The sequence below is a fragment of the Ornithodoros turicata genome, chromosome 4 (assembly GCF_037126465.1).
Source record: "Ornithodoros turicata isolate Travis chromosome 4, ASM3712646v1, whole genome shotgun sequence".
Taxonomy (NCBI): Eukaryota; Metazoa; Arthropoda; class Arachnida; order Ixodida; family Argasidae; genus Ornithodoros; species Ornithodoros turicata.
This window is the reverse complement of record NC_088204.1, coordinates 13,568,454-13,596,384: the sequence shown is the minus strand read 5'-3', so window position 1 is coordinate 13,596,384 and position 27,931 is coordinate 13,568,454. Positions and strand designations below refer to the sequence as shown.

The window sequence follows — 27,931 nt, the reverse complement described above, 5'->3', positions numbered from 1 at the left end:
AGTAATCGCAAACCAACATAGGGTGTCGAAGTCACAACGTGCTCCTATACTGTAAGGCACAAAAGCATAAAATACAGGCATAATATATGGAACATACGAAAGCTTTTCTTCCAACCGTCTACTTCAATGTCCACTGTGGGTTCATGAATGGAAGCTCTCTGCCGTCAGTCAAGCTGTACTCAACGAACTAGGAACGTGGCACATCAAAGGGAATCATGTCATCTTTGTGAGGAAGAATGTAGTCTTCTTCGTTTTTTTCTTTTTTGCACCCAAAAGGGTAAATACATGCAAACGCTTACCCTTTTGCTGTTTTGTCGTTTTTTGCCGTTGATTAATCTAACCTAACCTACCTTTTGTTTTTCTTTGCAGACAGTAACATGCATTTGTAGACACGTGAAATGCGTATTTGTCTCCAAAAACTTCGGTAACAAATGCTGTAGCTTACAGTGTTGTGATAGAATAACGATAAACGTACGTGAAACATACGAGTACCTCGCTGCGCATCTCAAAGTGAATAAATAATAATGACAAAAATTCGCAAACAAACGCAAGACAGTTCAAGGACAGTTCATCGAGTATGACTTACCTGCCCGCAAGCCAGACCCATTCCCCTTTCGCCCATCCCATGAGGACAAGACAAGTTCAGCTCCAGAGCGTCGGCCCCTGAAAGCTAACACCACATCACGTGCATCTGTCACTCCAGTCACGTAAAAAAAATGAGAAAAAACGTGGAATATAGCTATCAGGCTATTATCATAGCTTTACCTCAGCCATCTTTGCGAGCTCGGTCCAGTCCTTTTCGTTGTAGGCACACATGATACTGGAGATTACGACCTTTGTGACAGGAGGAACAGTTAGTGCAAACAAAGAGTTACAACTTGTGAAAGGAGTTCTAAAAGCTTCATATGAACCATAGCCTATTCAGTTGTCACACTATGCGCTTGCATTATCATTAAAGGAGCACTAAAGTGCAAAAAAAATGTCGTCACGGAATGAGAGATTCCCGGTTACTTTGATACCAACACAAAACGAACGGGAAAAATCTGTTGCGTTGTTCGTGATTTATGAGCGAAAGAAACCTCAATGCGCGCTTTCCCTCTCCTCCTCAAGAAGCGCGACAATGCGGGGAAGCCTCGGGCTGGTCTCTTGAAACGATCTTCAGCGATGATTGGATAAAATCGTTTGAGGAGTCCAATGAGAGCCCTCTCCGCATTGTCGGCCTTCTGGTGAAGGAGGGTGAGAGTGAAAGGGTAAATTGCGGTTTCTTTGGCTCATAACTCACGAACGGCGCAACGGATTGTTCCCGCTCTTTTTGTGTTGGTGCGAAGGTAACGCCATCTTTCATCGAGCGAGGTGAACGTTTTGCACTTTAGTGTCCGTTTAACGTCATGTATTATTGCTTGGTATTGCTTGCTGTGCTAATGTATTATGACGGCGAAAATAAACGCAGAATATTTTTTCTGCACTCTGCTGTTCCGTCGTGTGTGGGCAGTATTTTACGGTCGATATTGCTTATCAGAAAAAAAAAAGAGCGGAAGAAAACAAAAATGCACAACCTTTAAACCAAATGTTATTGCCTTATAAATGCTTGTCAGGAGGCCGTAACAGTCCCTGATAAAACGATACCGTATATAACGAATTCAAATTCCACAATCGCTTTAACCGGAGTGCCACACACAGGCAATGTTGTTTTTAGCACCGCTCAATCTGTTCTATCAAAGTTTCATTGATGCTACGAAGGCGAACAGATGGTGTGGAAACCATGCTTAATCAACATAAAAGTTAATGCGCTGGACAATAACTTTCCTATATTTCCTAACCTTATGTAAACTTACATGGTCTGGGAAGTCCCTCTTCAGTTCGCGAACACTTGCACACCAATAGGCGGCAGTTTTTTCGCTGATAAGCTCGATGTTCAGAAAGGATCCCAGACCGGGACCGTACGTGTGGCCAAACGTAGAACCGCGGATGATCCTAGGAGATACGTTTGTGACGACATCCTAAAGGGAGTAACCAATAAGAAAATTAGTTTATTGTGGTCTCCAACTGAAGTTGGTCGGACATTCTTTACAGAGAGTATATGTAACAACCAGACGTCTAATTACTTTAAATCCATTGATAAACTTTTCAATTACAGGTTTTCGGACACACGTGAGGTAGCAGGTTTCGAAGCAGTCATTATTTAGAATCATTTTAACTTTGTAAGATTCTGAAAGGAGAACATGTGCGTGAGAAAGAAAGAGAGAAAGAGAGATTCAGAATGGGGAAAAATAGAGACGTTTGCCTCTCCGATGTAACACCTGATGGAGGTTATATCAGGCTTATCAGGGCTCTAATCCCTGTGATACCATCCGTAACAGGGACACTTACCTTGTCTAATCCAAAAGTCTTCGTGAGTGCGAAGCCCCACCCAGCTTGGAAAGCTCGACGAATCATAGCACTCGAAGTGGTGGGCGGTGCACTTGCAAGTCCAAATGGGTTTTTGAATTTAATGCCACAGACCTCAATGCTAATATCGACTTCGTCGATAGGTGTGTGGAACTTGGGCAAAGAAGGTTCCGCAGGCACCGATTGATTGTGTAGGGACTGGGGGAATGAGAGACAAACATGGTTGACTGAGTGAAAGCACTCTTCGATTGTAACGGAATATCGGTTCAGTAATATGCTCCGGGTACTACATGCGACACACCCGGTCACACTTGTGCGTGATCTCCGCCTAGTGGCAGAACGATCCCTTATCGCTGGTGTCGCGCACGAAGGAGCTATAGGCCGAGACTATACGAGTGCAGCCCAAGGACCTCTCCCGACCCTACCGACAGATGGCGCTTCTTCATTAGTTCCCTCGCGCGCGACACCACCGCTAGGAAACCGTTGCAGCACGAGCTGAAGATTGCAGACAAGTGTGCTGCAAGCAGTACACAATCACAGTAGTCGAGGGGGATTGAAATAGAGTGAACCCTTACAACGATTAGTCTCATAAACTGTGACATTCGCTTCTTTGACATTGGAGGTCAAGCCTCCTATTATTAAAGATCACACAGTGTACATCTAACACTATATCTAACCGTAACAGACCCTCAGAAAGTGTGGCGATCCCCTATGGGAAACCCATGCAGTGCTCTGCTGGCGGCGACACGGTTATGAATGGGAGACTACCCCGAAAATGTTCTCTTTGTGTGGCTCAAGTTTAATTCGTCTCATCACAACATATTCTGCGTGTACGAATTCATTATGCCGGAAATTTATCAAGAAGCTACATAGACTGGCTTCGACATCCATAGTACAATCACCTTCGCAAATAATTACAGACTTACCTGAATGTACTTATGCAGGTACCACGACGCAGTTTTGCCATCGTTGACGGCCTCCACTGTCGTTTCGGCAATTCCAGCGAGGTCGCCGCCACAGAACACCCACTTTTCGCTGGTTTGCATGGTCGTGGTATCGACTTCGGGTAGCCCGTATTTATTCAGTTTTAGTGGCGACAGAGCCTTGACAACTGAAAGCCAGTACACATGACATATGTTGTACGTTTCTGTATTAGGGCAATATCGGCTATTGTGTATCGTCCCAGTAATACGAGTAGAATTACGCTATATTGCAATGATACTTCAACCATAGTGAAGTATCCACAGCAAATAATCATTGAAACCACAGCGCGTCAGTATATAGGCCGTCAGTTGACATTCCCCCTCCCTTTTGTGGCCTCCTTTCCATTCACAATGTATTCCCCTCTATTCAGAGAAATTAAAGTTCCTTGTCGCTAGTTTTGAGTCGCGTTTGTTCCATATCCTACCTTGTTCCTCAGGCTGAATGATTATTTGCTATACATAATGTAGCGTTGGTACAGAACACACATCTTTAGCAGTATATGTTGTTGGGCTAGTTGGTGCTAGTTGGTGTATATTCCAGCGCAATTTTCTGTACTACACATCTTTAGGCTTTGCACGTCACGCTGCACGATAGCGCCACCATCGTAGTAAGAACTGCTGCCTATAATCCGCCAGGAAAGGATTAGAAATAGGATGGGACGTGACTCTGTGATCCACAGCGGGCAATCGCAAGGAGGAACTACCGCTGTGTGGAATGTCTGTGAAGAGGCTTGACTGCAAGTGGTGTGGGAGAGCGTGAGAGTCTGAGAGAGTGTGTGCGGGGGTGATGGGGCGGCAGTGTTACGGACAGACGCAACGAGATATGTCTTACAGAACAACCCCCTCGATGAAAAATCGACACTCTGACGGAAGTTGACAGCGACAACGGTTCCAGAACAAAAGATTAATTTGTGCATTTTGTGCATGTGAACGCTTTGTGCGTTCAGCTCACTGTGACATTAAAAGTGACGGAAATTGGTGACCAAGTTGGGACACAAAACATACAAACACAAACATAAAGCATCCAACGACTACGGCCAAAAACAAGGGCGTTGCAGGCTGTTTGACCATGTGTATGCCAGATTTAGCTTGATTAATTTCTATCACGCTCATCAGATGTCGCCTGCCTTCAAATCAAATTCGGAGTAGATTTACACGTCGCCTGCCTTGTTCTATGTATTTGCGTGTGTTTGATAAAAATATGTAAGACAGAATATGAACGGAGAAATTGTATGATTGGAGACACGACAACAGAAACAGCTTCCGGAAGTATAACGTACCAAAGTGCAAAGTTGGGGTAGTTGGTGTGACATTACTAGTTTCTCCTACTTTGTCCGACGTCCCCCTTGGCAGCCTAAACTAGTAATGTCACACCAACTACCCCAACTTTGCACTTTGGTATGAAATTGTATGTCCTGTCTGTCCGGTGAGAGGCCCCATTGACCAGCTGTCGGGGAGTCGTACCAGTGCTGTCGGTGACACACTTGGCAGGGCAATTAAGATGACCGGGTTCGAAACCCGCCGCCGTCTAGATTTTACGACGACCTCTTTGTTACCCACTAGCACTGGTTAATTAATGAAGTACCAGCGAAGGCAATATGTTACCAGATGGGTCTCCTAAGGTTGATCCAAAGGCTGATACGACGAAGTCGGCCCTTAGCTTCACGACCTGTTCTGGGTCTTCTGTCCATGTACCATCTGGCTGCTGTTCCGTTCTCAAAAATTCGATTGAGCGAATTTTTCCACCCATCACGTTGATTTTCCTCGGCGACAAGAACGGCAAGAATTCGCACTTCTCTTCTTTCGCCAGTTCCATCTAGAGAAAAAAGAATCAGCACAACATACATTTGCTTAAGTATACTATGACTACACTATACTGTGACAACAACAACAGCAACTACATGAATGACGATGAGAAGAGGTGTTTCATAGCAACAATTGCGGTATTATTCGAAAGCAAGCCTTAAAAGTTGGGAAAAAAAGGCCGTTGAGGTTTTTATACGGTCATAATATCTTTACCAGAACATCAACTGTTCCCTGAATGTAAACTGCAAACGTTGGTACTCCAGCAATCATAAAATTCTCGCATATCGAACCATAAATGAGCAATATGGTCACTTTGAACGGTTTTTGAGTGTTACTTAGCTCGATGGAAGTGGTGCATAACTGATAACTCATGAACGTATTTGTCCTCACCTCTTCAGGTACAGCACGTATATTGGTAAAACCTCTTCTAAAGGCGACGAACACTCTCTTGGCCCCACATCGGAGAGCAGACGTAGCACAGTCGAATGCAGTGTCTCCAGCTCCCAAGACGATCACATTGCCGTGGAGGATAGGCAGGGATTGCTTGCATGCACACATGCCTATGGAGGAAACAGCGTTGTAACCGGGCTTCTCCGCCGGCCGTCAATCGTTAAAACATCCCTTTGGGCTTGTTGATGATAGACTTCCATAACGTAAAAGCGCTAAAACCAGGACGAACACAGACACACACAACGATGAGCGCTCGATGTTGTGTGTGTCTGTGTTCGTCTTGGTTTTAGCGCTTTTACGTTATGGAAGCGGCCGTCAATGTTTCTCGAAAAGCGTACCACAATTCTTGTTTACGAAGGGTACCCATGTTACAACTCTACAACTTGAAAACAGAGAACATGCCAAGAAACAATGTGACAAGGCAAGAACTCGTTGTACGGACCCTCAGGGGGGTAATAAAGAAGAGGGAAAAGGAAGGTCGCGCTCCAAAGTGGGGTTCTAAGACCACACATGTGCAGGCGAGGGGACACTGGTTATACAAACGCTCAAAACACGTTTAACAACGTGCATGCAAACATGTTTTGTTTATGTATAATCGACTGGTCACATTGACGATACAAAACATGCCTCGCAACAGTGTTTGATGCTTGTCTTGTTTGACAGAACGACACTTTCAACATGAACAGCAAACACAACACGCGATAGCTGGTCATACTGGTCATACGGGGCCGCTTATACACTGACATCACGACTCGTCATCGACTCAGTAACCAATCGGGGACGACGACGGCCGATGGAGCATGGCGGCGGGTGACTGCCTACGCTGCCGATATATTCATTCGTCGTAAAATACTCCGCATTTTTATCGTCGATGTTGTTTGTTTGTGCGGCTCCGAGAACGTCAACACCACCAGAAAAAACAAAAACGCATCACACCGTGAAAACAGTACAAATCGAGACGCTTAATTTTGGAAGCAGCGGAGTACTTCGTTCGTCTACGGAGTCTACTGCTAGGATATTTACCGAGCAGCAAAATATGAGAATGCGCCTGTGTTTTTAAGCATGATTTCGTGCAAGAAATAATCGCGTTTGAATCGCAACTGGTGCTCATACGTGGGCTACGTGTCACATACGCGGCTTGATTGCGTAAGATTGTAGATAAATACGTTGTTGCACAAGTGCGGAAATGTAGGACTCGAAATATGCGCCAAAGACCACCGAAACATATCTACTCCCAAGTTTGTCTCTGTCATCAGGTGGGATCGTCTAAAGCAGTCTGAAGCTCAGCGTTTGAGCTGAATGAGAGCTGGCTGCAGTACATATATCATACACGGATATCATACAGGTCGCAAACAATGAAACACCAAAGGAGAGATACAGGGGACGACAAACAACAAAAACAGGAATGATACAGTTCACGAGTGATGAAAGAAAAGAGATAACACATGATGGAATGGGAATCCAGGCATTGCAATAGCACCATATCCAGACTGCAAAATTTGGGTACACATAACCACCAAACCATAAAACAATGGAAAAGTAAAGGTGCTTGCTGCCCCTAATTTTTCTTACACCACAAATTTCTATTTTTGTTCCTATTTGAGATTGTAGATGTGCTTTATGGCACATATCCCACACGCCGAACCAGCTAGAACTAGAAGAACTAGAACTAGAACTAGAAACTAGAATGGCACAAACCTGACCCAAACGCACAATAATTTTGTTGCAACGCTCCGACTGTATGATATAGTTAGCCGATACAATCTCTAGTGTGCATTGTATGTGAAAATGGTCACCCATGTAATGTAAACTCAGTCCAGACTTACATGGTTGTCTAACCTACCTTGCTTCACGTGCCACAGATTGACGTCATGACCTGAGCATCATTTTCGGTGGGATACTTGTTACGTCACCTTTAAGTCTTGTTAATTTAACGAAATACATTCCATGCCAGTGAGTAGAGCTGGTTTGTAGAAACAAGCTCAGTTGTCACATTGTTTGCCTTCAGAGCATTAGTCCATATCGCATGCAGTAACGTGTCCCAGTTTATTCCGGAGAGACCGCAATGGATGACATTCCCCTGCTTCTTCAATAAGTTGTCAACTTTGTTTGGGGAGCGGGATTGACTCAGTCTGTAGAGAGCTCCCCATAAGAGAGCCATCCATTGCTAAATAAGGCTTGAAGCTTCTTGTGTACCGTTATCATTTTTCGAGCTGCACTGCTGGAGCTGCTGCTAGGATATTGACTGCTTGTGCATCATGCACAGCAGCAAGCTGCACCTCCTCCTCACCAACCTCCTTCACAGTCTTATGTTGTATTCTGTTTTTTAAACATGTGGTCAATAAACATTTGACTGATTGATTCTCCCATGATGAACGCAATGCACACGACGACAGGTTCTTAAACAAAAATATTTTAATCAATACCAATACATTTTGAAGCAAGAAACTTCAATAGCGAAGGAAACGAGAACACATAACACAATTATCCCTACTTGCAACTTCCACTTGTTCAAGAAGAAAGGTTTTGCCCCAATTTATTTCTTTCCTCAACACGAAGGCTGAGTAAATGTCAGCACAACAACTGTGACAGTCAGCAAGATGTTGACAAAGCTCAGAATTGATAACAGCCAGATTAACGTTGAAATTATTTTGCATGAATCTTGTGTTCAGACAATAAACAGTCCGAGAGTGTAAGAACGAACTGGCATCGTCCATTACATTACGTAATTTAAAACAATGCGCTTTGATAAATATATATAATATAATATAAATATTGTGTATATTAGGAATGAGTACTAATAAATACTGTGTACAATATAGTAATAAATAAACATTGGATATACTTGTGTGACTACACTGGCTTAAACATGTGCAACACAAACAAGCACTGGTAGCTTATCACGAAATGGGAGAAATACACAGGAGACAATGATGCGAGCACTCCTTACTGACACTGACCGAGGCTCTTGATCGGCACTTTGTGTTTTCACTGGAGCTTGTTTCGCTTTTCAGTGTTGATTGCTGCCGTGCTGCAGTTGTCGCTGGAAGAACAGCTACTTGGTGTATTGTGGTGACTCATTCAGCTCCTCACTTGTGCCAATACGTTATGTTGCCTACAGAAGGGCATAAAGAGGGCACATAAAATGATGAAAATACCAGCTAAATGGTTACAATTCTCTAGTGTAACAGCTCTACAGCACAAATGCACTTTGACAGAGTTTAAATTTAGCACGCCAGTTCAGAACGAAATGGACAGTGACAGCCAATGGCTTCACACAATGTGGCTCTTTGTGTCACACTCCCCACCCCCCAATAATAGAAACCTTTCCATACCAGATCATATGTGTTGCGTAATAATATAGCACAAGCTAAAAAAAAAAAACTGATGGCAGAGTGCTCCTCATCTCGCCACAGAGAAATAGAGGTATGATGTGCCACGCTCTTCAACTGTCCCATGTAGAAATGCATATGTGCATACGTGCAGTTTTGAAAAGCAGAGTTTGGCTGTTGTGGCATGCTGCAATGACGAATAAGGAATACCTTAGTGTGCACACATGCCAACTTCCAATTTGCATTCGAACTACCAATAGGGAATGTGAATTTTCATGTGCAGAATTTTTATCGAAAAGTTACATATTCATGCAGTTTGAAGCTACGCCAAAGGTTCTTAAATACATTTTTAATTGCTCTGGCTTTTTTACACTTTCTTTCCATGTGCTCAGAATGAGCACCAAGGTGCCAAGTGCCTCAGGAGCGATAAAGGGGGCAGCTCTAATGATAAAGATTCCTCAGAATCATGTCTACACCATAGGCTTTCGGGAACCGTACATAGTGACTAGCTAATTCTTTTGAACTTGCAGGATTCTTTCTAATGGTTTAACGGATCATGTTAAAAATTATATGCACAAAGTGCAGTCCCCTTTCAACGAATGTGCGTTTAAAGCAGAAAATTGACATACTTGACTGTTCTGTAGCTATGTTATTGTGATAATTCTGCATGTGCTGAGTGCAAGTACCTGCATTTTGCTTCCTCATCATTGGGAATTAGTAAAACACATGCCCATGTGTCGTTCCGGGGTGCACTATGATGTGTAGTGCAAACAATGTCGCTATATGCAAGTGATCCCCATACAGCAATAATTAGCCATACTTTATCCAAATTTCTAAGTATCCTATGTAATGTATATCGACCTGCTTATATAGCGGACAATATAGGGTGCTACCAAGGATTTAAAAACTCAGTCAATGTGCAGGGTATGACAGGTGCTAACTATGCAAGGTTTCAGGGAAACTCTTGGGAAACATTTCACTATAAACTGTATATGAGCTCCCAGAGGTGAAATCAGCAGAGCGCTCTGAGCACCTTGACAAATTACCACAAAGGAATAATTCAAAGAAACAAAAACAAATCCAGATGTCATGGTGCTAGCAGCAACTGACATGCCCGCTAATTTGCTTCTTTGGACGCACATTACATTAGCAGCAGAACCGCACATACATGTTAAAACTGATATTGGAGTGCACATTCTCCTCATACCTATTCCACTGTAGTTGGCGTGAAATTCGTGTCCGGGTTCGAGTTTCTTGTGGCTTTCGGCATTCCGGCTGCGAGTAACACCATGTTTATGAAACGGGCGTCGGGCGAAGCCTAGACTGATCGCTGCCGTCTCCGGGCCTTTTGCGTCGACATTTCACTCCTCGAAAGCAAACGCCAAACACAAGCGTTATCCACTTGACTAGAAAAACAACCATTGCATTGTACTAACATTTGGGCAGTTCGTACATAGCAGACAAGTTTTGCGGCGCGAGAACAGCACAAACAAACAAGACGCACAAAACTGCGCCGATCATGATTTCACGATAACCCGGTGACGCCGAGATCGGCGTCGTGCTGTTCTTGCGACGCAAAACTTAGCTCGATGAGTTGAAGCACTGATAGTAAACAGGTACTCACCTTCTGCGAAATGTATTTCACGCTAGTCGCCCACCAAAGTCTACAGATCGGAGGAGGTCGGCGAAGCTCCACACCGAAATAACTCGCCATTTTCAATGATGCCCAATGTTGTTGACACTCAAACACGTAAAAAGCAACATATTCTTTGATGAATATCAAGAAATTTATTTGATTTCTCCAAAATCCCATGAGCTGTTTTTCGACAGTGTCCAAATACACGTTCAAGTGTTTGAAAACAAGCTTTCAAACACAACCGAAGCGCACTTTTGTATCACGGCACGGTCACACTGGTTATACACGCGTGTCTTTGAACATGTTCTGACGGCGTTTTCGCAGTGTGACCACAGCTGTTGAGCCATACATGTATGGGGGATGTTTGTCAGGCATTTTCGTCAAACATGTTTGAGGGAATGTTCGTGTTTGGTGTTTTATGTTTAACCAGTGTGACTGCAGCAGCTTTTAACGTTTTGTACATATGTCTTGTACTGTGTTCTGTAAATAAATTTCAGTGTGTGTGTGTGTGTTCAGACTCGAGAGCTGACGGGTGTCTTTTTCCTTCGCTCGAGAGATATCTACAGCGCCAACATCACAGAGCAGTGTAGCTTCAGTTCCTTCTTTTCCACAGAGCGGATCATTTTGTATAGTTTCCGCAATACCCAGAAAAGTGAATTTAACGCGCGTTATGGGATAAAGACAAGTTGAAGGTCGGGCCCATCACGGCTTCGTACCGTCTTCATCGCTTTCATCTTCCTCTTCATCTTCGAGAAAACGTTTCCGTTCGCCTGTTCTAAGTGAGCTGTCCGGGGACTGTCCCTTCGACCGCACATGGCAAACACGACGAGAGGCGGCGGACCGCTGTACGGACTCAAACATTTTAAATACTGAGAAAGATGCGTCAACACCCTCTTTATGGTCACAAGATGGCGTCCGTGACTAGCCAGTGGAGCAAATGAACTCGCTCACATCCACCACAACGGTGAACGCAGTCCGGCAGTGCTAATGTTTGCAAAAACTGCACTTACTTTCTGAATGCGCCTCATGTGCACATATTCGCATTTAAATTTCACGCGCTGCATGGGCAAAGTTTCAAATCTGAGAAGTTCCGAAAATGTATTTGTTGTTAAAAGTGGTCCAGAGTCTAAACTTTTTCAGTAGCGTAACCAACATAGGAAGGCCCCTGAAGTTCGAAGTTTCAAAACCGAAACTTCGAAATCCTGGACTCTATGCATCCCTTATATGCATAAAGACTTCAAACTTTGCGCAAAACTAACTGCGGCAAACAGAGAATCCACAGAGCTTACTCGACGATCTATCAAGAGTACTTAACTGGAAAATCCACCTCGGCAGAAAACACTTCCATATGCACCGTTATTTTACGAGCAAACAAATAGGAAAGGACTCTATATACCCACTGACCTGGCTTGCTTGCGCGTGATACTTGTGGAAGGAAGGTCTTGGAAGTATAAAACCCGTGGCTGGCATCAAGGCCTTCGAAAACTGGAGCCACCTTTGGATCAGGAAGTCCTGTTACAAAGGTTAAAGCATCATTATTGGCACCACGTTGAGTGATGCAAGAAGGAGAAAGAAAAAGCAGGCTTTGGTTGGTGCTTGACAAAATCTCTAATGTGCTTTTGTTTCTCAGGCGTTGAAACGGGGTAGTCGGTGTCCGTACAAAGTAGCTCCAGAAAGTATAGATGAAAGAGATAAGAGTTGCTTTCGACACCGATCCGAGGAAATATAAGAGCTACAGTCACAGACGTATACTTCCGCCTGCGGAGGATGTAGTCCGTATACTGAAAGTGGGTACACACGCTATGAGTACCTATACGCTCTAAGTACGTAGCAGGCTTGTCGCAGTGTGTCTCATAAAAGTATTATACTGCACATTGTTCTTATTTTTTTATATAGTAATTTTTATCGCACATTAGTCCTAGTGCTGTTCTCACTCAAATGAGGTCCAACTGGAACAACTTTTTTTTTTCTGCACTCCTCACATCACGTGCTGTGATGCGATTTGCACACAACAGTAGGTGGTATCGGCAGGCCTACATCTCGGGGTGGTTCTAATCATCTACGTACCTATGCCCAGAAATACGGCAGCATTGCCGTCGGCCTTGAGTGACTCAACTGTAAAGTCCCTTCCGAGAGCTTTGCTGAACACCACCTGCAAGGAAGTGTCACTTTGACCCGGTTTCACCAACGCCGATTAACAGTTGAACCGAGACCGACGGTCTCTCAACTTGAATTTAACGCTTACCCCTGTTTCACTAAACGGAGCTACTGTCACTGAAATATTCATCACGTCACCAACTAACGTTTGTAAAAAAGAATTGAGTGTTAACTTTAAGTTTTAGCTACCCTTGATCTCGGTTCAAAGTTAGTCACCGTTGGTGAAATCGGGACTTTGTAAAACTGAACTTTGATTATCGCGTAACAGTTGTCCAATAGACCTCTACCCGAGAAGTAATTATGGTCTCCCCCTGTGAATTACGGCTTCCTGGACAGCCGGCGTATATCGCCTTGGTAACGTCCTTTCTGATGTTGGACATACCGACTCCTATGTGGTGCGGTGTCGCTATCGCTCGCCAGTGATATTGCCTCTCCGTCTAAGTGCCGGAGAAGGAACTCCAAAGATTTGCCGGGACGTTTACGTTGTCAGCGGGAATGAGCAGTGGGAATGGGCTCTTCGTGTGGGTTTTGTTTGTTGACCCTCTCGGTAGACGGGCGTTACTCAGGAGGTGCTGGAAGGAAAGACCGTGTGGTTCGGGTTCGATCTGTTCTGTATATCCTAGACTCCAAAATATTATTTCTCTCTTGTGATGTTTCTTTTTGTTGTAAGTGTTATATGTTACGAGCGCGTGAAGTAGTAAGCTCGGGTTCGAAGCAAATACGAAAAGAACTGTGGTTTATCGGTTGGGACGTTCTTTGCCCGGGTTTCGGCCTGCGGGTGTCGCAAGCAGTGAGTTTGGGAATTTCGTGAAATTTTCGGGCATAATTTATAGCGAGATAGAGTGAACAAAAATAAAACTTGTAAATCTGTATCTTGAAGTTCGTACTGATAAGAATCTGGCCCCGATAATTAAAGCAAATATGCGCCAAGGCAGTGAGTGTCTGGCTCTTTTTCAATGAAACCGATTTCTAAGAAAATCGCGCGATAATTGGTAGACGAGTTTCATTCTTGTTGATTTGTTTGCTTGATTGATTCGATTTATTGGTCGAATTCGTTGCTGCATCACTAAAGGCTCCACAATTGCTAAGGTTAAATGCTGCTGCATCTGAGCCGTCAGCCATTGAGTGTGTTCGAATTGCCAAATTTGTAAGCAAACACATCGTTGTAAGTCAAAGATGTGAATACCTATTGGCGAGTGAGTGTAAATCTCAACCCGAGAAACGTCATCATGACATCGGTAGCCAGTCTGAAACCGAAACAAATCGGAAGGGGGGGGGGGGGGGGGGGGGCTGGATTCCACGAATGAGCACTTGTTCCCTGCCTCCTATTGAAAGAAAAGTAGGACCGAAGGTCGCTTCGCTTTCAGGGACCATCGTAATCCCCTCAAGACCGGGGCTTTCGGGCGCGACCTTATTCGCCCTTAGCTTCGAGCGTAGTTCAACTCTACCAAATTGGTGGCGCTGTCGAACACTATGACGTCATTTGTTTACAAACAGGGAGAGGTCTATTGGCTTAACTTCTGATTAATGCAGGGTTCAAATAAATTTAACTTCCTATACGCTCACCTTCACTCCGAGATCTTTAACAAGATCCAGTTCGAATGAGACCACATCGAATGGCAAGCGGTACTGAGGAATTTCAGCTGAACTGTAACGATAAGATGACAACGACAACAACAAATAAGTTAATGATAATGAATGGGGAAATTCGCCACGTAAGGTGCGGCCCACTACTCCAAGGCACAATGGGGCAGGATGGGGATAAGATGAGGAAGAAACCGTACATATGTATTTCACTGTCCACACGCAGATATTATCAGCTATTCCATCACATGTATATACATTTTTCGTGTGTATGAAGAAATAGGTGTAACTCTTCAGTGCTAGAAGGTATACAGAGTATCACAAAGCGCTACGCAGCATGGTTCCAAGATCATGGTTATATCCACTACGCAGCACATTAAGTACGACCGACTGTTCTTGTTCAGTTGTTATTTTACCTTTCCAAGGTCATTGTTAGAACGCATAGAGTTTCTTTTATGATGCTAATTTTCACTTTTTTATATTCCCAATAATAAAAATGCACCGCAACGACCTGCCCAACAGGGTACGATCACGCCAGGGAAGGTCCTGAGAACCAGCGAGACCAACCGACCAGCCACAATTTTGTTTTGCTTGTTTGTCACTATGTGTGCACCACTCGACTGTAGTACACGCCTCCACAACAGTTCTACAAAATGCTTGGTCGTCTGACATGTTCGGATGACCAGTAAATTAAGGCACTTTATTTAAAGGAGTACAGAGGGCCATCAAAAAGAAAAAAAGAAAGATTCAGATTAAAACGTCTGATGAAAGCGTGTGTGCCAATTTACCGAATAGCACAAAAGGGTTTGATGCCTTCAATTTGTTTCCCAGGAAAAAAAAAAACTCACATAAACATAGCGCTGCCACTCCGGCTGTAACAAGGAGGAGAAGCATGATGCCACGTCACCGATGACGTTACACAGTCCGCGCGTTCTGGTTCGCTGGTCAGTGGGGATCAGCGCCCTGTCCCCTTGCCGCTGTAAGCCAGTTTTGCCAGTTTTCCCCCGGAGAATTGGGTATAGAAGGAGCTGCCGAATCATGACCGAGCTAGGAGCAATGCTTTTTCAGAGCCCCGAACAGCTCGGTAGCAGACAACATTTTTCTGAACCAATCAGCGAGCGTGGACTGTGTAGCGTCAGCGCGAGGTCACAGGCAGATCACAGGCTGGTACTGCTCTCCATCACCGCACACGATCGCCTCTTGTGGCGTACTTTAAATTCAATTTCTGCGATAATTATTACTCTGTACGTGGGATGAATTACTTCTCATGCTGCATCTTACTGGCCTGCTTAACAGTTTTATACAAAGAAAACAGGGTATTAAAAATTGCTTTTGTGCTACTTTAAATAACAAAAACGACGACGTTGACTTTTAATAAAATAAATATCAGTTTTTAGTCCTTTGTGGCACTTTAATACTGTGCTTCAAGTAACTCTTTCTTTCTCTTGATGAAGACAGCGATGAAACTCCCCAATCATGATCATAAAATAAAGTTGTTGTTGTTGTTGTGTCATATTTTGCTTCGTTTTATCTTTACCTTAACCCTCCAAAGTAAGGCTCCTTCTCGTATATCGTGATATCTGTGTACCCTAATCGGGCAAGAAACGTGGCACAACTCATGCTCGCTGGACCGCAGCCAACCAGCGCGATCTTGGCATGGTAGCTGTCGGGGAGCTGGTCCATGAGAGGCAGAGAAGGAGGTCTTATCTGCTGGATTTTCATTTGTTTAAACACCTGCGAACAAAAGGGGACCAATTAATATACCGATAATCTTATCTTTAAGAGCTCCGCTTCGTGGCTCGCGCGCAGCAATAAAAGATAAAGGAAGCAAATAAAGGCCTGCTGGCTCGAGAGAGTCGGCGAACTCTTCAGCAACCCGTGTGTGTCTCGAGTGTTCGAAACCTGCACTAGCCGATACATGAAAACGTCACGATCTCCGATTCCTTTGCTTTTTTGGAGGATTTTAGTGCAAGAAATACGGGTCTTTATTCATTTATTCGAGAGGGTAAGGGCTCACGAATTTTATGAAAGGAATACAACGCTTTATTCATTTATTCAAGAGGGTAAGGGCTAGGTTGCCTCAATACTAGCTCCCTCTGCATAGGGTGAAGACAACAGCGTCGTCTGCTATACGAATTTCCGCCATCTTGACTCCCACGCACAGCTCGCGATGCGCCCACAAAAGTGTAGCTATACCGCTTTGCGATACACTGCAGTTTAGGGTTGAGTAGATGGTTGAAAAAGTTGGTGAAATTGTTACACAGCATTCATGCATGGTAAGCGTGGGAGTCAATATGGCGGCTTGGCGGCATTCGCCAGTATTCAGGCACTCTAGTACGACACGATCGGCCCTGTCGTCTGCTACGGAATGTCTTGCTGCGCCGTCGGATATTCCCCACGGTTCAAATAGCACGAAAAGGCACGACGTTGAGAGCTCTTTCTCACGTGACAGCAGAAAGCCATGACGACTTGCGCATCCTTCGCTGCTGGAGTATTCCGTGGAATGTCACTCTTGTGAATCACACGATTAGTGTCCAATTATCAGCTTCCCACGAAATATGTGGACGCCTAGTCTTGCTACGCCGAACATTCAGACAACGCACACGCGCACAGTTCCCTCGGTAGCTTACATCTGTTGCGAACTGCTGCAGTCCTCCAATGTTGATGGGTCCCTCTTCTGAAGCGTACAGATTGCAGCCCCCGACGCAGAGGTCACTAGTTGGACATACCATGCCGCATGTAAGACCCAACGGGTTATCCGAGAATATCATCTTCGCTGCTCCATAATAGTTCTGAAAGAATACGTAAAGAAATTAACCTCAGCACAGCGTAGTATATATATATATAAGTTGACTGTTGTCGGAAAACTACGTAAACTGGAAAGTACTTTGTTTGCGATGGACGTGATGAAGCTCTTGATGTCGAGCTGTGTGGGACAACTTTTCTGACATGGTGCGTCGGCACACTTTAGGCACCTGCAATTAACCAATTAAGTAAACAAAATAAAATGAACAGAATCAGAAACTCTTGTTGATAGCAAGCACACTGCATACCAGAACATGGAAGACGACACTCCAAATATGCAACAGCAAGACGTAGATATGTCGACCACAACACTAATAAAGGTTTAGCAAATATTTTTAATGTAATGTATATCTACTCTCGGAGCGTAATTTCAAAAGCCCTCAACGTTGTGATAGAATTGAGACTGCAGAGCCCCAAAGAGTGGACATCTGCCAACGATACGTGGTAGCCGATAAGGATAGATATGTCTATAACAAAAGGGCAGGAATGCAAACAGAACCTGTCGTCCTCTGCAGGGACATAGAACATGTCATTCCTTAGACGTGACACACTTCCTACAAGGTGTGTTTATCATGCCCTGTTATAGCGAACATTACATCGCAGCTTGCACTTCGCTATATCAGAGATCGTAATATCCTCAAAGGACAGTGCTCAGTTTCGTAAGAGCCACCTATCACAGCGAGAAAAGCAATGCACGAATTTACCGATTAAGTTTTACCTCGATGCCTCGCGCAAAGCCCCTCTTTCGCTAAGCGTCGTGTGCTTGATGTCGTCGAAATTCCTCTCCAGTGTAGGGCAAGACTGTTGAAAGGGAACAGCCTTTTTAAGCACCTTCGAAATGACATTAAGCGCGCAAGAGAGTATGAAGCCTTCAACTTGCATTGCATTTTCTGTCGGCGTTCCGCTTCCAATGTGCCTTGTTACGCTTGGTTAGGGCACTGGGTGTCACGCTAGCAGTGGGCTTGATACTTGGATTCAGCCCTAGAATATTCTGGCGAGAAAGAAACATTATCAAGATTCGTGCATGTGTGCAGCAGGAGGAGAGTTTAAAGCGGATGTTCCGAACTTCGGGATCTGTTAGTGGAGGGTGGAATGGCTTTATCATCATCATCGTCATCAATATCATCAGCATCATCAGCATCGTCGTCGTCGTCAGAATCATCAACAACAACAGCAGCAGCAGCAGGAGCAACAAAAACAACAACATGCAGTATATAAATAGTGAATAGATTATCCTGTATAACAACGCCGCCAACACACACACACAAAACAAGTGCTGCACACTCTTTCCCGCTATACCACAAATCAACGATTCCCCGCCGACTTTCAAACTTTATTACAGAGGATGTGTGTCAGCTAGCCTGTGCATGGTATAGGGGCAAACATAGAACTGCGAAAGGAAACGTTTCTATAGAAAATGCGCTTTTGTCAAATAGAGTTCCCCAAGAACTACGTCAGCGTCACGTGATCCGCACACTGGTGGGCGAAACAAACACACGTGGTGATGTGCGTCAGAATACGCGAATAGTTCCAAGGGTGACCGGCACCCACCACTGTGACGCTTCAGTCGCTGCAATGTTTACATATCACGGGGAGCTCTATTAATTTACACTGAAACTGTCGTCAAAGCTTGCCGCACGCACGCAAGCTTCCTCCGTCATTTGCGTACGTAAGGGACAGCGTCGGTAGTTCTGCGCACGCGCAAGACACAAGCAGAGCCTTGCGCATTGCGCAGAACCACCACGCTCTACCTTACGTACGCAGAGGCGACAGCGTGCGTTATACTGAAACGGAGTATTGTAACACCTGCGTTTTGTGGAAGCTGACGAGACTCCGTGCATGTCAAGGACGAATCTTCACTCCGTCGTTGTGATAGGTCTCGTGATCAGTGACGCAAGCCTTACATCCAGGAAGAGACTCCCGTAATTTACATCCCGTAATTTGCATCCATGTCACACCGACAATCTCAATGACAATACGAACTAATGGCCATTCAGCTAGGGGTGTCTACACTGAACGTGCGCGTACAGCGTCACCCACCTGTGACGTGTCAACAACCATCATGGATCATTGGATTCAAGCCCTTGGAGGCCATTTTTTTCTCTCTCTCTCTCTCTCTTTCTGGCAGGTACTTCGGGGGGGAGGGGGGAGGAGAGGTCGTAAGGTCTTGGGAGGGTTGTTCAGTGGGTGGGGTGGGGGGCGCTGGGAAACTCCCTGACGTCGCACACCCACGGTCACCACAAATGGAGAACTGAAAATTTCACAGGCAGCGTGGTTGCTGATCAGTAAATGAAAACTAGAAAAATTCCAAATTTTACGATGGAAATTATCTCGCGCCCCTCGCTTTATTCCTCAATCTGATCAGCTGGTGGAGTGCGGCGCACCATCTGGGAAAGGCGCTCGCCCCTTTTCTTCTTTCCTGTGGTATCCCTTTGAAGGACGGTGGTTTCATGCTGATACCACCCGCGTTTCGCCTTCTGTACCTCAAGCGCGCAGTGGTATTGCATTGAAACCACGTCAGCCGACGGCTCAGGGAGCGCCATCTCGGGCATGCCATCTCGTTTCGCGCCAAGGCGCGCGCGGGAAAATCATAGTGAAGAAAAAGAAGCGTGTGTTGGTCAACATCTTTGTCCTTTGTTGATCAGATTTTCTAGACTATCATACGAGGATTCATACGAGATGTTTTGACATGAAATGTACCATGTCGGGCTTTGCATGACGCAGGGACGCAACTGTTTCCTAGACCATCATACGAGGTGATGTTTTGACACCAAATGTGCGCTGGTTTCATACGTGTAGTACCACCCTATATCTTGAAAGGTAAACGAAATATTCGTGAAAAAAATGTCTGGCGGATATCAGGAAGATGTCATGAGGCACAGGACAAAGTATTATGACAAAAAAAAATTATTCTAAACGTAGTGCCCTTCAAAGGGGTATACTACATGCCACACTTCGCGACAGCCGTGTGGACAGCATTGTGAAGTCTGCTTTTGCGATGTACACACATTTCGATCACACCGGATATCATATGTTTTCTGTTCTTTCATGGAGTCACGAGAGCGGAAGTCTCTGCAGAAAAAAAAAAAGCTTCGTGTCGCCTTACTGTTGACGGTCGAAGGCTGCTCGAGTGACTGAGCTCCCTTGTTACCGCGCAGCCTGGTACGGTTCTCCTACCTGCATGGACGGGTTTGTCCGTGTGCGTCACCCGTAGGCTCGAATAACGCAGAAGGTACGAAAGTACGCACCCGTTTCCCTTTTAGTGCCACCTAGGGGCGGATCTAAGCGCGGGGGGGGGGGGGGTAGGATGTCCTGACTCCCCTCAGCTTCTGTCGTTACATAGAGTTTCAATTGACCTAAGGTAGTGTAGTAGGATGCTGTCCAACTCCTGGTGGACAGCTTGGACAGCTTGGTGGACAGGGTTGGAGCCACTGCTCTACACTCTAAATCTTTTCACACCTTTAAAGGTGTAATAGCGTGCATGGCGCACGCCTTTTTAGGTGTAATTTTGGTAACATCATAATGGAGCACGGTTTCGCACAACTTTTCTTTACTCGAGCGTTGTCTGTCCTCCAAAAATTCAGTCTTGCAACATCTCAACATTGTTCAACAGTATTGTAGACACTTGCGCGTGCTCGATTATCGATAGCGATGCATATATGAATTAGCTCGTACCTACGATATCAAAGACATAATGAAAGCAAGATTTGCACTGACACTTGATATTTAGTAATGCTTTCCAAATTTTGTAAAATATCATCCTGGAGATGCAATGTTAGGCAACCAGGTTGAATGTGCATAGCGCACACCTTTAAAGGTGTGAAAAAGTTTACAGTGTATACTTTACCAAGCAAGCTGTTACACAAACTGTTGCGCGAACTGCAGTACATATATGGCAATGACGTCAATTAATTTGTAACCTCGCGACTATGATGTTCTGTTCGTCTCCGCAATGCCGAATAACAGCAATAATCATTCAAGAAACGTGCAGCGACCGACATGTTCGGGACTAAGCCCGTCGAATAGGTACGAGTATGCAGCAACAAGCAACTGGTAAACGACAAAACTTCATTCAGCGGAAATTCTTGGTCAAAGTTGGTTGGTAAAAAAAAAGAAAGAAAAATATGGAGATGTTGGCCGAACTCTACATTAGGCCGTCTACTCCAGTACACTTATGGTAGCAAGGTCTGGCTACCGAGTCTACCAAGTAGTTCCACAAAAGTCATATAAGACAAAGTGATTTTCCTGCGCGGTATGTATTGCTCAGAAAATGTCATGGCACCGTGCATTGGCAGTTATCGCGGTGCCTAGTGTCTCGCGACTGAATTCACAGAAATGAGTTGCGATATGTCAACAATTCTATCACACAAGTGTCACGTACGAATGATATCTACCTATCTCCCTCGCGTACACATCAAGCCAGGGTAAGAAGCTTGAAGGACTTCAGAACCAACAAACTTGATAGGAATGCTCTATTCTGCAACTCCATAGGCCAGGGTTGTTTGGATTTAATCCATATGAATTTTATCCAGTGGATTTTTTTAGGATCTTATCCGCTCAATTTTATCCGCATCTTTTTGAATTTTATCCAAAAGTCAAACAGATCAATTGAAATCAACCTTAATTGAAAAGCTGCTTTTTCTCAAAGTGTGGGAAATATGATGTCGACTCCAAGATTTCACTCTGTGACAACATGGGAGGATGTATAGACTAGTATGCGTTTGTTCTTCATATACAAGTGATCAACACAAACTTTTACAAATTGTCATGTGCATCCCGTGAAATGCCGGTGAACTTTCACCGATCTCTAGTAAGCCTTCTCTAAGACAGTTCTCTCTTCCGAGACAGTTTTTTACAGCGCTCCAAGCCATTTCGCATGTTGGAAATATACGCTCAATAGACGCTACGGTTGCCGTGCACAAAAGTAAGCAGACAGATAAGGGGCAGACAGTTCTTCTTCAGCATCGCCATGATTACCCACCATTTTCCGGGTAAAAACCACTTTGCAACTTGAGGGAGCATTACAGACCGAGGAAATGTCTCGAGGGTATGCCTAGCTCCATAACATAAAATCCTGAAAACCTCAGGTTGTCATATTATGGAGCTCGTGCACCAGCTGGTCTGCGTCTAAGCCATACTGTCTGCCTAGTTGTTGCTAGAGGAGATCTATAATCTGAAATTATACGAGATGATGCAAAAAGGGATGGGCCAAGACAAAACACATTTGAGGCCTGGCCCTCCTGACACTGCTCGATATTCCACACACACACACACAAATAGAGATACGATGATGAGATGGGGCTGATGCCGGCCAGCAGGCTGGGCGCTGCCCCAGTGCCACTTGTACTTGTACTTGATATTCCATATTATCCAAAAGTATCCAAAAGTGCGGTTTTTATCCAAAAAAGACCACCGCGGAGGATTTCTTTAAAAATATCCGAATTTTTTTCAACCCTGCCATAGGCAGTCATTTATCAGTTCAGCGTTTAGTTAATTGGAGCTTGTGCGGCACGAATGCGGTGGATGTAAAACGATCTAATAACAAAGAAACGAAAAACTGGGGAAAGGCGAAATGTATTAGTAACTATGTACGATAAAATCTGTCATTCTCTCGGGCTCCCTCCGTCAAAACAAGCCTGCAGAAATAAGGCCAGCTACGCGTACACTGGTTGCAGACGACAAAATTCAACAGCGGAAGTGTCAGCGAAGCAGGTCAACAAATAGCAGACGTGCACAGCACATACGGGTTACTTTCCCCGCGTCTGCATGCATGGCATCCGCGCGAAGAATGTGCTAAACAAATGGCAACGAAACTGGCAGTCACCTCAATATCCGGCGGATCTGTACTCAAATAACTGGTGAATCCGTTTACAGAGCCTGACATCGCTGCACTAGGTCCCTCCGTCACTACCACAGCTGCAATGATAACTGTCGCATGGATTGTTATAGGCAGCGACGAGGACGAATTCAACAGCTCCACAAAAGATAGCGTTAAGTGCGCTCAGCAGTGACGCGTAAAGGCGCGAAATTTGAAAACGACGGATACATTGGCTGAAGTCTGTAGCTCTACCCACTGAAATATCAATCCGACACGCTTTCAGACATACGTCGGCACAGTTCCGTTAGAAGCCGGCCGAGGATGCACATTTCCCCACGGCGTTAGTCGTGACGTTGGGCCACCTCTGTGAGGCCGACAACGGCGAAACCTTTCACTACCACCACCAGCATCCGCTACGAATTTGCCAAGAAACTCCCATAAACCCCCAGAACGTAACGGCCGATTCCGTTTCGCCAGACTGAGATTGGATCCTGAAGGCCTTTTTTTGCTGTGGCGTGTTCTGCAACGAATAAAATGAGGTCCTAAACGGGTTTTTAAGCAGAGAGACCGTTCCGTGTGCACATGATATGTGCGCACGTTGCGTGTGCAAAGCGCCTCTAGGCCTTTGTCACTGGATGTTCTTTTCCAGTAGAGCTGTCTTCGGATCCGGCTGTCACCGGTAATTTCGTGCGGAAATGACGTCAGTGTCCTCGCTTCCGTGTCAATTAAGCGCCTCACAGATTCCGATAGGCAAGGTGCTCTTTGTGATCGCTGGGTGATTAAAATTGGCTTCCTAGTCGCTTCAGAAGCAGTATGGGTGGCTGCTGCGCTGTTGTGAAGCGCTGACTATTCCCTTCGGGACTACAATGCCAGGTATTGCTTGCTGAATGCGTTATAAACTTATACCCAATGTTATTACGCGCGTGCTTACCGTCGGTAAATTAATTTATGTACACGCACAGAAAAACACAGTCTATTAGTCAGATTCTAACAGTCACGCTTTACAGCTTTCTAAAGATGTTTCTAGAGCTAGGCGCATCCGTCTCCAGTACCCATAGCGTGCGTCGTCTGCTGGTTTATACACGGAAGTCGACCCTTTTCCCATGATTCCTAGAAAGTACCGTTGACCTAAACTAGAGTCACTGTACCGGGGGTACCGGGTACAGTGACTCTAACCTAAACCGGAGAGGAAGGTGGAGAGAGATGCACGGTGCAACTCCGACTTGCGGGGAGGCACTCCGCAAAAGGGGATGTCCCGTTTAGTAAAAAGGACCGCGCTTCGGAGAACGAGGGAACGTCGTGACGTAGGTCCGCTGGCATGTGACCAGTGACGTGGTCGGGTTCGGCTCAAGCTGCCGCTCAAACAGAATAAATAAGCTAATTTAAGAAGAGATAAAGAAGAAAGAGGGGCCGGGACTTTTCCACGTCACGCGAGGATCGTGCGTTCATCCACGGCTGCTTTCTCCGACTGTTTTTGCGAATTTGATCGCGCGGTGACAGTAGACCGCAGAGTGAAAGTATTTTACATGGTGACTCCTGATGGAGAGCTTGACAGATGAGACATGGTTTCGAGCTAAAATGTCACCTCATTGCTCCTTTAAACGAGCATGGAAGGCACTTGGAACGTATATTTTTTTACCGCGTGATGTGAACATACCACCTTCAGGAACCGTCGCGCAAAATATTTGCTCTGCGAAGAGTGAATTTCCTAAGAAAATTAGCTTACAAGAATATGCCCAGTGAAGGCGATATCACCCATGCCACTCTTGGCGTGTGGTGTGGTGAGTGACATCAAGTCAGTCGATGCTTTTTCTTGGCTCTGCGAGAATCGTCTGCCAGCGAGAACGACCAGTCGAGACTCGGGAGGGACAGCGCGAAATGCAACTACAAAAAGAATGAAGAAAAAAATCACTGGACGATTACGATAGTCGGTATTTGAGCGCAGCCATTGAGTGAGTGAGTGAGAAAAAACATGGAGCAGTTGGCACCACCAATTAAGTGTTGAGGTTGACCTATACACCACTGTTTTTATTTTCCAAACATAGTATACTTTCTTCAGGTGGCACTCCTATGAGTCCTATCCCAGTTTTTGATGGTCTCTCGTAGCCACGACCTACTATATACTGACTGCTACTATATACTGTCAGTATATAGTATAGTATAGTATAGTATATATACTGTCAGTATAAGTAGGTCGTGCTCGTAGCATCCTCCTCCTTCACTTTCCTCCTCGCCCCTCTTCACTTTCGCCGTACGCTGCCCCGCTGCTTTCCTCCCCACGCTCTCCCGTACTTTCATCCTTCGCTTCGCTCCTCGTTCGCTCTGCCGGTTACAACGCCGACGCCGCTCAACCCTGGAACGGGCACCTAAGAGCTGCGCTCTAAAAAAAGGCGCGCCTCCTCACTGTTGGTTGACTGACATGACGTCGCAGACTGGCAGTGGACGGAAAGAGCTTTCCTGACCCGCGAGATTTAAAGCTCTTTGCCACGATGATTGCGTGCTGCCGTAGCCATATTTTTTTGCGCGAATATACCGCCATGCCTCGCTTATCCGGAGTTCTAGTTATCCGGACTACATTGCCGGGAACGAAGCTTTTACCATTGGATTTTATCTCACTTATCCGTAATTTATTATCCGTTTCCGGACAGCAAGTACGGGGACCAATCTTGCAGGGCCTAGGTCATTGTCATTCACTTATCCGGAAATCTGTCAACGTTCTCTGTTCCTGGCATACGTTGTGTTGTCGGCATTATTCCGGAAAAAGTGCCACATCTCACCGGGACATTCTGTTTGACTCCCGTTTTCCTCAGAGGTCACTCCCTTTTTTGCGTGTGTGCGGTATAGATGGTAAACGACAAGCGGAAGAGGTGCCCTGTATCCGTCGGGCGCAAGAAAGCTACACGTCAACGTCAATGTCCAGGCCGAAAACATCGCCTGTCTTATGCAAAAGATATTTGCAAAAAGACAAGAACATGTGCGCGGTACGAACTTTCTCACCCTTCTTTGAACAGCAGGTGACGCAGCGGGCGCCGTGGCTGTGACCAAAATTCTGTCGCACGCGTGCCTACTAATTTCAAGCAGCTCACTTCGCATGAATTTTTTATGTATAACGATCTCTTGTTTCCTTTTCTGGAGCTATAAAGAGGTCTCCCATATTTTTCGGGTTTCCCGAGGTTTGCTGGGTTCGGTTATCCGGAAATTCGTTAGTCCTTCCACGCTCCTTGCCCAGGCAAGACGGTCGTATCCGTTGCAGTCGATTTGCAAACTATCCGTGTATTTATGCGAGCGATATCTTCATGGAAGATTCTAGTGGAAGAAAAGGCGAAAACACCAGCTCACTGCACCGAAGTTCAGTCCCGTTTTATGTTCAGCATTCATACGGTGCTGAAATATCGGGAGTGACGTACTGCGCACTTAGCAGATGACACCGTCAGTGTCTTTCTGTCGTCTGCTACGGAATATCTTGGGGCTGTGTCGCATATTCCCCGCAGTTAGCAGTGTATGTGAAGACACGACGTTGAGCGCACGCGTTCACGTGACAGCAGAAAGGATGTCTTTCGCATCTTCCGCTGGAGTATTCTGGCGAATGTAGCTCGTGCTGATACACGGAATAGTGTCATTTTAGTGCCTCGTGGACCGCTGAGCACAGTATCGATAATCCCGCGCGAAAGAGTGGCGTAATTTGACCGTTATTCGATGGAATGCAAGAGCAGACGCCGGATGATGAGAGTATGCCGGAATTCCCTCTCTGGAAAAACGACAAAACGTCACTTCCTAAGAACCAATGAGGTCGCGACCTTGAGAAAAGAAATGCCGCACGGCGCCTTTCTCCTCTGACACCATCACCTAGATAAAGAAAGCCTGCTTCCTCGTCGACGTGACGTAACAACTAAGAGTCAGCCAATCAGGATTGTGTTTTCAACAGCGGTAGCCAATCACAAACGAGCTTTCAGCTGTCGTAGCCATGGAGACGAGCAACCGTCGTCTGCGAGTAGTTACTGAACGTTCCCCGCGGACTGGGAATACTTTAAAGTAAACCGCAAAACGGTTCCATATATTTCTCAAGAATGTTTTTCTGGAAAGCATTGCACTTTGTCTACATGAGACCCGACCGGCGGTGATGGTAAGCCACGGAGAGGAGATGACGGTGGCCTATCTCCATGGCCGTGCTGGTGGGGCTGAGGCCGGTGCTCCAGGCGCGTGGCCACCTTCGTCGTTGTCCACGGCCCGCTACAGCTGCAAGCATTTGCGAGGTCTTGAATTCGCAGAACGGCGATTCGCAGTAGCAGACGAATAGACCTCTCCCTGTTTGTAAACAAATGACGTCATAGTACCCGACAGCGCCATCAGTTTGGTAGAGTTGAACTGTGCTCGAAACTATGGGGGCGAACAAGGTCGCGCCCGAAAACCACGGTTTTGAGGGGATTACGATGGTCCCTGAAAGGGACGCGACCTTCGGCCCTACTTTTCTTTCAATAGGAGGCAGCGAACAAATGCCCATTCGTGGAACCCAGCTCTCCCCTTCCAATCTCTTTGTCTTTCTATCAACGTCACGATGACGTTCCTCGGGTAGAGGTTTATTCTGACTTTATATGTCCACGTAGCGAAGGAGGGAGAGGAGGCAATAAGCAGGCCTTCTGTATCTAGGCGGCGCTGCCTCTGACCGCCGTCCTCTCACTCCTCCGCTTAGGGAGTGACGTCACGCTGCCGGAGTCGCTGCTGTTAAAGCAGCGCTGATCTTTAAAATTCGTTCATTTAGTACCTAACCACTTTTATGACGAAAACATCAACCGAGAAGATTGTCGGCCGATAGTGGTATCGGTGTCATAGATGGGTTTCCGGATGCGACCGTCCCTTTAAGACACACTTAGTACCATTTGAGGCTTATTTGGGTCGAATGTTCTGAGCAAAAACTTCAAAGGAAGTAAGATTAAAAATTGCAACAATAACTGCAAAACTGTGACTCGAGGAA

General features: G+C 45.5%; 1 protein-coding gene and 1 long non-coding RNA gene across 2 annotated transcripts in view; both read right to left on the bottom strand.

Annotated features, from left to right (window-relative positions):
* Positions 1-23,082, bottom strand: part of LOC135391115 (dihydropyrimidine dehydrogenase [NADP(+)]-like) — a 30,669-nt gene extending 7,587 nt beyond the window's left edge. The window contains exons 1-16 of the mRNA XM_064621215.1: positions 22,966-23,082; positions 18,022-18,132; positions 17,860-17,942; positions 17,224-17,311; positions 16,967-17,128; positions 15,874-16,070; positions 14,319-14,400; positions 12,663-12,747; positions 12,000-12,107; positions 5,568-5,737; positions 4,977-5,187; positions 3,315-3,499; positions 2,371-2,586; positions 1,836-2,000; positions 766-834; positions 587-670 (exon numbers count right to left, since the gene is read on the bottom strand). Coding sequence (XP_064477285.1) covers positions 587-670; positions 766-834; positions 1,836-2,000; positions 2,371-2,586; positions 3,315-3,499; positions 4,977-5,187; positions 5,568-5,737; positions 12,000-12,107; positions 12,663-12,747; positions 14,319-14,400; positions 15,874-16,070; positions 16,967-17,128; positions 17,224-17,311; positions 17,860-17,942; positions 18,022-18,132; positions 22,966-23,025 — 2,076 coding nt within the window. The 5' untranslated portion in view covers positions 23,026-23,082. The remainder of the gene's footprint in view (positions 1-586; positions 671-765; positions 835-1,835; positions 2,001-2,370; positions 2,587-3,314; positions 3,500-4,976; positions 5,188-5,567; positions 5,738-11,999; positions 12,108-12,662; positions 12,748-14,318; positions 14,401-15,873; positions 16,071-16,966; positions 17,129-17,223; positions 17,312-17,859; positions 17,943-18,021; positions 18,133-22,965) is intronic.
* Positions 8,025-11,991, bottom strand: LOC135391116 (uncharacterized). The gene is made up of 2 exons (XR_010421863.1): positions 10,167-11,991; positions 8,025-8,742 (listed from the first exon to the last, which is right to left on the bottom strand). It is a non-coding gene; the product is annotated as an uncharacterized LOC135391116 (long non-coding RNA).
* Positions 23,083-27,931: the final 4,849 nt, after the last annotated feature.